We start from the raw sequence: 12,476 nt of genomic DNA on the forward strand, positions 1-12,476 counted from the left end.
CTTCCCTCCTTTGGGGATGCCAGTTATCTCTGTATGAGGTCACTTGACGTCTCCCAAGTCACTGCACTGTGGCTGTTTCATCAGTCTTTTTCTCTGTGTGTTTCATTTGGATAATTTCTGTTCCTATGCCTTCACGTTAACTGATTGTTTCTTCTTCAGTGTCTAATCTGCTCTTAGTCCTACCCAGTGTATTTTTCAGTTTAGACATTGCTTTTCATCTCTTTGAGTTCCTCAGAGGTCTTCTCCTTCTTTAAAAATATCTTTCCTGTCTCTGCTTAGCATCAGTCTTTCTCTGCCTTCATGAACATATGAAATATGGCAGCAGTAGCTATTTTAATGGCCTTGTCTACTGACTCTGTTATCTGTATTTACTGAGTCTGTTTCTTTTGAGTGATTTTTCTGCTTTTTATAGATTTTTATATTCTTATTTCTTTACCTGCCTGGCAGTTTTTTATTGGATGCTAGTCACTGTGAATTTTATCTTGTTTGGTGATGTTATTTTATGTAATCCCAGAAATTTTCTTGTGCTTTATTTAAGTTACTTTTAAATTCGATCCTTTTTATTGTTGTTGTCGTTATTGTTCAAACGCCAAGCTGTGTCCGACTCTTTGCGACCCCATGAGCTGCAGCCGCACCAGGCTTCCCTGTCCTTCACTATCTCCTGGAATTTGCTCAAACTCATGTCCATTGAGTCAGTGATGCCATCCAACCATCTTATCCTCTGTCACCGCTTTCTCCTCCTGCCCTCAATCTTTCCCAGCATCAGGGTCTTTTCCAATGAGTTGGTTCTTTGCATCAGGTGGCCAAAGTATTGGGGCTTTAGCTTCAGCATCAGTCCTTCCAGTGAATGTTCAGGGTTGATTTCCACTAGGATTGACTGATTTGATCTCCTTGTAGTCCAAAGGACTCTCAAGAATCTCCTCCAGCACCGTAATTTGAAAGCATCTTTTTTGGTGCTCAGCTTTCTTTATGGTCCAACTCCCACATCCATACATGACTATTGGAAAAACCATAGCTTTGACTATATGGACCTTTGTCGACAAAGTGATGTCTCTGATTTTTAATACACTGTCTAGATTGGAGCCTAGTGGGCTGCAGTCCGTGAGGTCACAAAGGCTCAGACAAGGCTGAGCGACTAAGAACAGCACTAGGTTGGAGGATATATGTGTGTATATGTGTATGTGTCCCCCACATGTGTGTTTACACAGGTGTTTACCTCCATACGTAACTCTCTGTGCCCATGCATGTGAACGTGTGCACACACACAGCCCAGTTCCAGTGCAGCACACAGGGTCAGTCCTCATTCCTTCCCTTTCTGTGTGTGTGACTTTCTCCAGCTGGAGAAGCCAGGCACTCTCCTCCATGATGGGGTTTTCCTCTCTTCACTGTGGTTTCCTGAGAGACCCTTAGCCCCATGGGTTCAGCTTGGGTTCCTCTTCTGCAGAGTCACCGAGCCTCTCTTGGAACGTTTGTTGTTTGCTCACCATCGTGAGCCATGGGCTGGCCTCTGTCCTGATTCCTCTAGGACTTTGGGGGACTCTGTCCTGCCTGCTGCTCAGTGAGGCCTCTTCTGAGAGTCCCTGCAGGCTGCCACCCACAGCGTCCCCAGGAGAGGGGCTGGTGTCCCCTTGGGGTGTGACTGCCCCCCTTGTGGTGGGTTCTGGCGAAGGCCTCCTTGGAGCTTGTCATGTTGCCTCACCTCTTCCTGTCTGGTGGGCCTTGGGATCTGCATCTGTGCTTTGATTTTGAAACTGCCGGATCCAGGGCTGCCGCCCCCTGGCCTTCTGGTTTCACTTTCCTGGGGTCAGGTTGGGTTCTGACAGAACACCAACCTTGTAAAACTTCTGGTCCTAAGCACTGCCATTGTGTGGAAAATAAGCACTATGTGAGTGTGTTACTGTTGGATGTTAATTCACAGAAGTCAGAATTTTGCGGGATGGTTTTCTTTTTCGCCAGAAGTTCTTTTTCAGATTGTAGTTGTTTCAGAGTTACACTGAGGACATAGCAGTTTTTAACATTTTTAAGTACTGCCTTTTGAAACTTTTCACTTACTGATTAAATCAAAGGGAGGTACTTGATACAGAATTTGAGATTTAACTTATTCATGGATCAGTCACATGAGTATTATTCAAAAGAGACTAAAGAAATCCAGAGAAAATATGGGTGGGCAGAATAATAAGGAATCTTTCTCTTCAAAGAGGGAAAGAATATATTTAGACAGTAGCTATTAATTATAGTTTCCAAAGGTTTTTAAATACCTGATACTGAAATGAGTTAAGCATCTTGGTTTCGATTTTCGCTCTTAATCTGCTGAGTGGATTCAGGGAGCATAAGATCAGTTGTAAACAGTTACAGAGCAAGGAGAATTTGTGTCTCCCTGCTTCTCTCTGGAGGAGAGCCGAGGCTGGGCTTGTTGATTATCCGGGCAGAAGGACTACTGTCTCCAGCAGGCTGGCGTTTAGGCCCCAAGTCAGGAGTAGCCTTGATTTCCAGTCCCATGTTGGCTCCCCTGTTGAGGCCATGGGAATGAGAAACATTTCCAAAAGTCCTGGTTTGTCTTCTTTGACTGGGTCACCTCTACAGCTGCCTTGTCTCTGACATGGCCTGCGAGTGGCGTTGACATTGGAGTGGTTCTGGGGGCTCCTGGAGTGCCATGGGGCTCTGGAGGAGACCATGGGGAGGCCCCCGCCCCCAGGTGGCAGTGGGCCTGCGGCGGGACCGGCCGCTCCCCTTTCCTGTCATGGCGGGGTCGTGACGGGAGGGAACCCTGCTGTGTTTGGGCCCAGGGCCCTAGCCCTGCAGACCTGGGTTTTAAAATCCCAGCCTTCTTAGCAGAGTGTGTCTTGGTGGGCAGTGTGCTCGGCCCTCTGCCTTTCCAGTTCTTCCTCGTAACGTTGGAGGACCTCCCCTCGGTGCCCTTGGGCTCAGGGACAACGTGCACCTGGGACATGGTGGGAGCCTGCCCTGAGCGCCCGTAGCTGGGACCGGCCACGGACTTTCCATGGAGTGTCTGTGTCCCAGAGCAGAAAAGCGTGCTGCCTTCTCTGTTATCAGGCTCTTTTGCCGAATAAACTACAGGGTGTTGATAAATCTGCGTTCACGGTGACTCATTTATTTTCAGGATACTGAAGTATATAAAGCTACGGTAAAGGATGACCTCACCAAGTGGCAGAATGTTCTGAAAGCTTATAGCTCCGTGGACTGGTTAATTGTGGTGGTTGAAAATGATGCCAAGAAAAAAAACAAAACCAACATACTTCCTCGAACTTCCATTGTGGACAAAATAAGAAATGATTTCTGTAATAAACAGAGTGACAGGTACGTGTGTGTTTGCGGTTAACCTCATTGGGCTGACGTCTAGGTGCGATAGTTTACTGGCTCCCAGGTGATTGTAAGTATTTGCTCTGCGAGCGCCTGCCCTGCGCCTGGTGCTTGAGCATGTGGCGGATGCAGCAGAGGAGACCAGGCCCCTCCCTAATTGTCTCCTTAATCGAGTCCCTAAAAGGAAAATTGGGTAGAAGTTTTTGTGCATTTCCAGGCTATTGGTGAGTATTGCTGACACGTGTTGTCTTTGCAGCGGCGTCCCAGTGACAGGGAGGGCCCTGCCCGGAGCTCCTTGCCACGCCGGTGCCTGCTCTGTGGACGCTGCTCTGCTCAGATCGGCCCCCACCAGCCCTGACTTCATCTGCTGCTTTGGGTTCTCCTTTTCTGAGTTAACAACACTTGATGGGAATTTCTGAAGCTTAGTTTGTTTGTTGCTTTAATTAATAAGGAGAAGATCTGGAAACAGTAAACATTGACAGTCTTAATGAGGGATGGAGAGTGTAACGGATGTATTGTCTGTTGATAAGCACTGAAGGAAAATACTGTTTCGGTGGTTGCTGTTCATGTAGGTTTCTTTTTTCATCCACCCCTGTAGTAGAGAACTCTGCATCTGGTCGGAAATAAACGTGGATGATTGCAATCCTTAAGGCCTTAAGGAGAAACTACTGGGCCAGTAGACCCTAGCAGCTCATACAGTGAACAAATGCATATTACTCCCACTGGGGAGGGGGCTTAGGAGTGAGCTGCCTAGACCCCTTTATCTTTCAGGGGAAGAAACAGTATCTAATGGGGTGGGGTGACTGAAATTAAGGCCAGCTACCAGTTTTAAAATTTCCTTCTTGGTGCTGATTACTCATCTGGTGGGCCATCTAGATTATGGCTGTTTGACCCTTTGTCCTCTGGTTGATAATCCATAGAATCGGTCCTTCCTGCAGCGGGGATGATGGGGCCAAAAGGAAATGAAACTAAAAATCTGTTCATTTTGCCACTTGCTGGTAATTCAGGTGAAATATTTATAGAGGAGAAATGTTGAGATTCATAGCATCAATATTTAGAAGTTATTTCTGAGTTCAAATTTACTCATCTCTCTATATTGTTTTCAAGGATAGAGAAAGTTACCTTTTCCAACCTGTTGGATGAACAGGTTATCTTTTCCAGATCCACTGGAAACATGTAACTGTATGCTTTAAGATTTGTACACTATGGATACAGAGTTTCTTGTAGCGAAATTGTATCCTACCTTTGTTGTTGTTGTTCAGTCACTCAGTCCTCTCTGAGTCTGCAACCCTATGTCTGTAGCCCACCAGGCTCCTCTGTCCCTGGGATTCTCCAGGCAAGAATACTGGAGTGGGCTGCCATTTCCTTCTCCAGGGGATCTTCCTGTCCCAGGGATCGAACCTGAGTCTCTAGCATTGCAGGTGGATTCTTTACTGTATGAGCCACCAGGGAAGTGCCAGAAGTTAAGCCCCATCCTTCTAAGCCTTTATTTATTGTTTATTGACGCTCCTCTTGAGCTCAGGCTGCTGGGAGAGACAGACTAACAGTGAGAAGTGTTTCCAGGGGCCACTGACCGCACTGGTCATGGAGTCGGTGGGGCTGAGCTCGGAGCAGCTGGGGAGAGGGTCAGTGAGGGTGTGTCAGCTGAGCAGGGTTGTGTGGGGTGAGTAGGAAGGTGTTGGTAGAAAGACAGGAGAGGCTGAGAAGCTGAGTGTGCTTGAACTGGAGAGAATAGGAATCAGAACTGGACAACCGGGCTGGTCCATGTTGTCATGGTCCTCAGGTACCATGTAAAACACCTGCATTTTAGTCTGTCAGTCGCAGGGAACCCAAAGAAGTTTTTGAAGTGGGCAGGGCACCTGGGATTTGGGAACTGAGGCGCAATCACCTTATTTTCCAGTGCACCCTGTAGATAGGGTCTGAGTCTTGTGACTCATCATAACCCCCCCCATCCATCCCACAGCACCTCTCTCGTAACAGCACTCACTGACTGCTTACGTGGCCTTAGACCAGCTTACGATGAAACCATTTCCTCATCTGAGGTCTCATCACCTGCCTGATGTTTTTCACCAGTTCTAGAGGGAAGAAAGGAAGAGGAGGGAGGAAGCCAGTTTGCATCCCAAGAACGTGGTTGCTGTTGGGCAGTGGTTCTGTGCTGGAGTGTTTTCTGCATAGTCTGTTCATGTCTTCACAGGTGTGTCGTGCTCTCCGATCCCTTGAAGGACTCCTCCCGAACTCAGGAATCCTGGAATGCCTTCCTGACCAAACTCAGGACATTACTACTTATGTCTTTTACAAAAAACCTAGGCAAGTTTGAGGATGACATGAGAACCTTGAGGGAGAAGAGAACCGAGCCAGGCTGGAGTTTCTGTGAATACTTCATGGTGCAGGTACCTGAGTGATTACATAGAGTGAGACTGCTTCCTTCTCTTTCCCTCCCTCTTCATTCTTGTGAATAAGGCAGCTCTCTTACGGTCATTGATATGGACATATTCCTGGTGGCTCAGTGGGTAAAGCGTCTGCCTACAATGCGGGAGACCCGGGTTCGATCCCTCAGTCAGGAAGATCCCCTGGAGAGGGAAATGGCAACCCACTCCAGTACTCTTGCCTGGAAAATCCCATGGACTGAGAAACCTGGTTGGCTACAGTCCATGGGGTTGCAAAGAGTCAGACACGACTGAGCTACTTTCCTTTCCTATAAGACCAAATGACAGTGTAGGGGCCAGCTTCATTCTCTTGGCTTATTAAGGAAGATCGGAGATGGTCTCCTGAGTAATTCCTGTGTCAGCTGCCTCGCTGCTTCGGAGCTTGGCATCTAGCCTTTTATGAAATGACCTTGTCCTCAGAGCAGTTCTGGTTTTGTTAGTGTCTTGGGCCTCCTGGTTGTCTACTGGTGATGACCCTGATGATGAGATGTCTACTGCCTGCCTGGTGCTGAGTCCCAAGTATGTTTCCTCATAGTTTTATAACTTTGGGTTCCAATGAAAGATTGTCTTAAGCTGGTTTCTTTATTCTAGCTTACAAAAGTGTTCAGGTTTCCAAAAATTGTGGTCTATAATCAGTTCTCTTGTTTTTTAAGAGGAAGAGTGTGTTAAGTGAACAAAGTGATGTGAAACAGAGGAGCTTGGGGGAGGAGACTCTCCTTGCACTGCAGAGGGATAAGAGTGTTGCTGTTAGGGTCCTTGTTCTTTGTTCACCATGTTTTGCCTGGAAAAGCATGATTTTCTTATTTCATAATTTTCATATTTAAATATCACTTGTATATTAATTACTGAAGAAATACTGCACTTTGAATCAATAAAAGACCCTAATTAGAAATTTTGAAGTTTGTCTCTTAATTCTGATGCTCCTATCGTGGTGATATTTGGGTGATTTGCGTAACATAAGGGAGTTTGAATGTGTTCATAATTCCCTGTATGACTGACTGTGACAGAACTTTCAGATTACCCTATCTCTTTACCCTTCAATCTTATTAAACTTATTTCCTAAGTGACAAGGAAAGAGAAGAGTCCAAATGAACACAGTGGTATTGGTTTAGAATCAGTGTGAACTCGTGGTTGGATAACTGGATGGCTGGATAGATAGATTCAGAAATATTGACGTATGTGTGAGGGAGGATTAATATGTGTGCATGTAAATATTGCTTTGCTCTCTCCTCTGATGGGGTCTGGAGAAAATGATGCCTCAGTAGCAGTGAGCAGACTTAGTGTTAAGATCTTGGTTTCTAAACTGCATTCTCCAATAAAAGTTTCCAGGGCTCCTTGTGGACATGATTGGTTCCAGGGCTAATTAGGGAAAATACAATATTTTCTAGAAGCAGAAAGTAAGCAGGTGCTCAAGAAAAAGGTGAACGTCTGTCAAAGGAGCACACACACCACCTCCAGGGGCCTCCTGACACCCAAAGCAGGAGCAGTGTGTGCAGAAAATGAGTAATGACAGACCAGAGGGTCACCCTGTGGGACAGAATTAGTATCCTTGTGTCTCCACAGATATAAATAAGTAGTGGGTTTAATAAGTAAATGAAGGAGAAGATTCCGCTGTTCCATAGAGCAGAATTCTAATTAGGGAGTATGTGTCCGGGGAGGCAAGGGAAGTACCAAGGACGAGAGGCCGAGCACTCAGGCCTGGCACGTCACAGAGGGACTCCAGGAGTCATGCTGGCCTTTTCTGCTTCTGTCTGTGCATGGTCGTTAACTTGAGTTTCTTTTTCTTAGCATAAACATTATTCAGAATGCTGCTTGCTCTTCTCTGTTGCGATCTTTTGTGGCTTCTTGTTTCAAAACATTGATTTATAATTTTGTGTTTTCCTTTTTAAACTTTTTTTGGGTGACTAGGAGGAGCTTGCCTTTGTCTTTGAGATGCTGCAGCAGTTTGAAGACGCTCTGGTGCAGTACGATGAACTGGACGCCTTGTTTTCTCAGTATGTTGTCAACTTTGGTGCTGGGGGTGAGTAGTGAAGTTCTAGAAACAAGTTTTTTTCTCACCATAGCTTTCCCCACTTTTGACTAGTATGGAAGCTGCTATTTGCCTAATGATTAAATCATCTTCTGTGTTTTTTGAAAAACAGATTATGCAGGATATATTCTCATGGTTGCTATAGGGAATGAAATGAGAGTTAGGTGTTAGTCACACTTGTGGAAGAATCTTGAGGAATGAAAGTGTTGAAGGAGTTGTTTTCAGATATAAAGTGTCATTTTTATAGCTTGAGCTGTGTAGGGATGCTCTCGATTCTGTGCCTCCTTGCTAACATAGTGTGGGGGATCTTTTTCTTTGGTTAAGAGGTTGTCTGTGTAATATTTGAGTGTTCACTACAGTGAGTCTTACATGACACCATTGTAAAGGGTGTTCATCTTTATAACGATGTCTTAAAGTTTTCTAAAAATACGAAATTAGCACAGTGACCCATGTACAAAGAAAAAAGTTTGTGATTGTGCTCACTGTTCTTTGCTTGGTATTTATTTTGGTAGAAATGGCATCCCAGGAGCATGACATTTGTCTGTAGCTTGTTCTTACTAGCAGTCCATCGCAGGCATCTCTTCAGGCTGACGGGTCAGGCGCTAAGCTGTTTCTACAGTAGCTGCAGAGTGCTTCACAGTGTGGATTCCTTAGACTTGATTCAGCCACCCCTGGTGCTGGGCATTTGGGTTGTCTCCGCTCTTGCTACCACAAGCAGTGCCATAATAGACATCTTTTGAGAACCTTTGTCACGGTGTCTGAAGAGAAGCGTGATTCCCAGGAGCCATTGTCGTGTCTGCTAGGAGACCTGTAGGGAGTGAGGTGCAGGGGCCGCCCCCCTGGCCTGTGGGCCCCGCCCTGGTTCTCAGAGTGATGCGATGTCACCCACTGAGGCCCACTTCCAGGCAGTTTTCATGCAGTTCAGCTTTGGATCTCTTACTTTGCTGAGACACAGACAAAAGCATATAACTAAAGCAATTTACTAGTTAGATTTTGAAAACTTAAAGGGAGTTAAATTACATTTCTTATATCTTACATACCCATATTATACATATATATATGTGTGTATATATATATATGTGTGTGTGTGTGTCTCAAATAGCTTACATGTTTCTTACATTATATTTCACATAGTTTCTTTGTTCTCTCAGTTTTAAAATAAACCTGGGGCAATTTAAAATCCAAAAGTAAGCCCGGACCAGCTTTTACAGTGAAATGATTAGGTGGTTCATTTTTGTTCATTTATACACATACTTCTTGAGAGCCCTCCCTGTTCTAAATACAGTAGGGAACACAGAAAAATTCCTTCTTTGATGGAGTTTACATGAAAGGGAGACATATGGAAAAACAAGTATGTCACCTAGAGTCAGGTAGTGAGGGTAGCAAGTGCAGGCTGGGCAGAAGATGCAGGTATGGGGGGCGGTGGCGGTGAGGCTGGTTAGTGTCAGATGGGGGCCTGAGAGGCCCTCTGAGAGAGGCCTGACCAAACGGGGGAGCCAGGAAAGTGCTGGAGATGGGGCCCCAGCGGAGGGATCTGCTGAGGAAGGGCCTGACGGCAGGGGGGACACCTCACTTTATGGGCAGTGAGCCGCTGAGTCTCAGCTCAGGTCAGTGAGGGAGGCTGTTGCCGTTGCTGGCCCTGCAGCCATGAAGCAGTGCCACCGTGCCAGTGTAGATGTGGACTTCCAGGGAGGTGGCTGTGAGAGAGAAAGGTAGATTAAAACGTTTTTTTCCATTAGATTGAATGACCCTGTTATTGTAGACGCTTGTGTTTAATTTAAAACCATATTTGAGTCTTTGGGCTGTTAGAATCGGGGAGCCTTGTTGGAAATCTCTGACCACTGTGAGAGGAGGTTCCCTCTGCTTCCCACTGCTACATCTTCCTCGTGCCTGTGGGCCCTTCCTCTGGGAACTGGACTCAGGTGTTGACAGGGTTGAGTGGCGGACAGGCAGGAGGCTTAAACATGTCAGGAAGAGTGTGGAGATGAAAGAAGATAAAGACTGTCCCGTGGCCAGGTTGCTCCCCCGCACACGGTAGGGAGGAACCTGATAGCATGCTCCCACCTGGGCCTCATGCCTCCTCCCAGGTGACTGACGGTGGAGCCTGAGGTGTCCCCGACCCTCGGCCCGGTGGCCTGGTCGCATCCTGGCTTGTTCACGACCTTCGGGGCCTGGAATGGCGTTTTGCCTTGTGGCCTCCGTCCTGTCGCCCCATGCCAGCTGCCAAGTGGGTGTCCTTGTAGTGAGCACCCTGTCCTATGTCCCTTGCTGGGTTCCCCACAGCCTCAAGGGGGGGCTGGCGCTTTGGGCCGAACAGCAGTTGGGCCGCCCGTCGGTCCCCTAGGGCTGACAGTCCCACGCAGTGAGGTGAAGGAATCTGCAGTCAGCGCCTTTCACAATGTGTGTTTGTTTAGATGGTGCCAACTGGCTGACTTTTTTCTGCCAGCCGGTGAAGAGCTGGAATGGATTGATCCTCCGAAAGCCCATAGATATGGAGAAGCGCGAATTGATACAGAGGCAAGAAGCCACCCTGTTAGATCTGCGCAGTTACCTGTTCTCTCGCCAGTGCACCCTGCTCCTCTTCCTGCAGAGGCCGTGGGAGGTGGCTCAGCGCGCCCTAGAACTGCTGCACAGCTGTGTGCAGGAGCTGAAGCTCTTGGAAGTGAGTCGTCTCTTTTCCCCATTTACCCGCTTCCTGACTGTTGGCATAGAAACTGATTAAGTAATTGCTAGAAAATACAACTTCTGCTCTCAACACAGTGCAGTTCACACTGGCCCACAGTGAGCCTCCTAGATCAGTTTCTCAATATAATTTTTACGGTAAGCCTGGCTTGCTCTGTGGGAGCTGGGCCTCACTGATTGAGATCACTCACCTGCGGGACACGCAGAACCAGGTTTCACAGGTAGTGATTGTTTTCTTTCAGAGCTATCCTTTCAGATACATGAATTTGCACACGAGCACGCCAGTAACAGTGTGAGTGACACGCAGCACGCTGTGCACGTTAATCAGTAGCTCACAGTTTAATGGAGGTATGTTACAACACATGTATGCATACATGTATGAAGGAACACAGTTAGCTTGAAGGTGTTCATTTGTAGTGAAACACTTGTTTTTCTAGATTAATATCCCCCGGGACTCTGGACACTTTTCCTGCCTGTAGTGTTGTAAACATTTTAGTGAGGTAGGGGAGCTCTAATGACTGACTGTCCATTCCGGGGGTTCTCACCTTTTTTTGTTTTAGTGACCTCTTTACATGGGAAACTGCACATATACACACTCCAAATGTTACATACACTTTCAGAGGATTCTTAGGCACCCACTCCCACTCCCTGGTGAAGAACTGAGAGGGTGGTCTAATTCCATTTTATAAAGGAGGAAAGTGGGTGTGGGAGTGGTTAGGTCACTTACGGGTAACCTAATTAACTCGTCACAGACTCAGATCCTCCTGGCAGGCTGCAGTCCTTTCTGGGCTCCACACCAGGGCTCTGGGGGCACAGTTAATGAAGACCCAGGGCACTGGTGGTAGGGGTAGTTTTCATATCATAGACATTTCTGTTTTATGTTCCCTAAAAAGCTAAATAACAGACTCAATAAGATAAACTGTTTTGCTAATTTCTAAAGAAGAGATGCCTAGCCTAGCTGAATCACAAACTTGAGAATTTAGGACTTTTTATCAAATTATTTTTCTTCTTTGGACATCTAATTGAGCACACGAGGAAAAAAGAACACTTTGCACCTTGAGGTGATGTTCTTGTGGCCACCTGTCACCGAGTAGGTTGAGATAATCTCCTTTGGCCTTCCACTCTAGTTGTACAGACTCCAGGGCTGAGGGGGCTGCCTCATTAATGGGACAGGGCCGCCTGTGTTCATGGGGCCTCGAGATTTACTAACTGAGAGCTTTTCTCTTGTTAGTGGATCAGGGGAAAACAGGGGAGTGTATTAAGAGCCCAAGCAGTCCAGCCTTGGCACCTTCAAATTGGGGTCACCCAGGAGGGCTCTTCAGGACTTAGTGATGGTGTTCTCACTAGAGAGGGCACATGGGGCGTCAAGCACAGAACTCCTCTCTCTACTCTCTCATCTGAGATTCTCTCTCTAGGTTGTTTTGGGAGCTGGGGGTGGTCCTTATATCTTAAGGAAGTTTTGTGGTTGGCAATAAAGCGGATGAGTTTTATTCTTAGAATTTCTTTAAATTTTTATGGAGACAATGAAAATTCAAGACTCAAAATTATTTATTTTTTCTGCAGATTTGATTCCGCTCTCAAAACTAGAACTCATTTCCTGTGTCTGCTAGCTTTCTTCCTGGTGATTGCTGTTGACAGTCATGTCCATGGCCAGAGGCCAGCGTAGGGCCTTGGGTTCCCCCACACAGAGCTGGGCAGAACTGCCACTGCAGAGCCGTCCTCAGGCCGCTTGCAGGCTGGGCCAGTATGTGGTGCTTCCAGGGTTAGGTTTGGTCATTTATCCTTTTTAAGCCAAAAGCGTATGTATTGCAACCATTTTGTGCATTTCTTATTGTGATGTTTCTTTTGCAGAAAATGCCTGTGTTTGCTCTTTGTGGTTTGTAAAGCAAGTCATGGTGACTTCCTTGTTGGTGCATCAGTTGATTTATAGTATCTTCTCTGAGAGTAGGGGACGCTGAGGTGGCCAGATGCCACCTCTGTGGTGTGGCCTGGGGTCGTCACCCCCGGCGGTGCCTGCT

General features: G+C 46.7%; 1 protein-coding gene across 3 annotated transcripts in view; it reads left to right on the top strand.

The window, feature by feature from the left end:
- The window catches only part of TRAPPC10 (trafficking protein particle complex subunit 10), a 78,362-nt gene that overhangs the window by 30,716 nt on the left and 35,170 nt on the right, over window positions 1–12,476 (top strand). The window contains exons 4-7 of one of the 3 annotated variants that reach the window (XM_069566392.1): window positions 3,122–3,318; window positions 5,516–5,711; window positions 7,656–7,767; window positions 10,191–10,438. In XM_069566392.1, the coding sequence (XP_069422493.1) occupies window positions 3,122–3,318; window positions 5,516–5,711; window positions 7,656–7,767; window positions 10,191–10,438 (753 nt within the window). The remainder of the gene's footprint in view (window positions 1–3,121; window positions 3,319–5,515; window positions 5,712–7,655; window positions 7,768–10,190; window positions 10,439–12,476) is intronic. The other 2 variants (XM_069566406.1, XM_069566399.1) reach the window with 2 other exon arrangements.

The sequence above is a fragment of the Ovis canadensis genome, chromosome 1 (genome assembly GCF_042477335.2).
Source record: "Ovis canadensis isolate MfBH-ARS-UI-01 breed Bighorn chromosome 1, ARS-UI_OviCan_v2, whole genome shotgun sequence".
NCBI classification, from domain to species: Eukaryota; Metazoa; Chordata; class Mammalia; order Artiodactyla; family Bovidae; genus Ovis; species Ovis canadensis.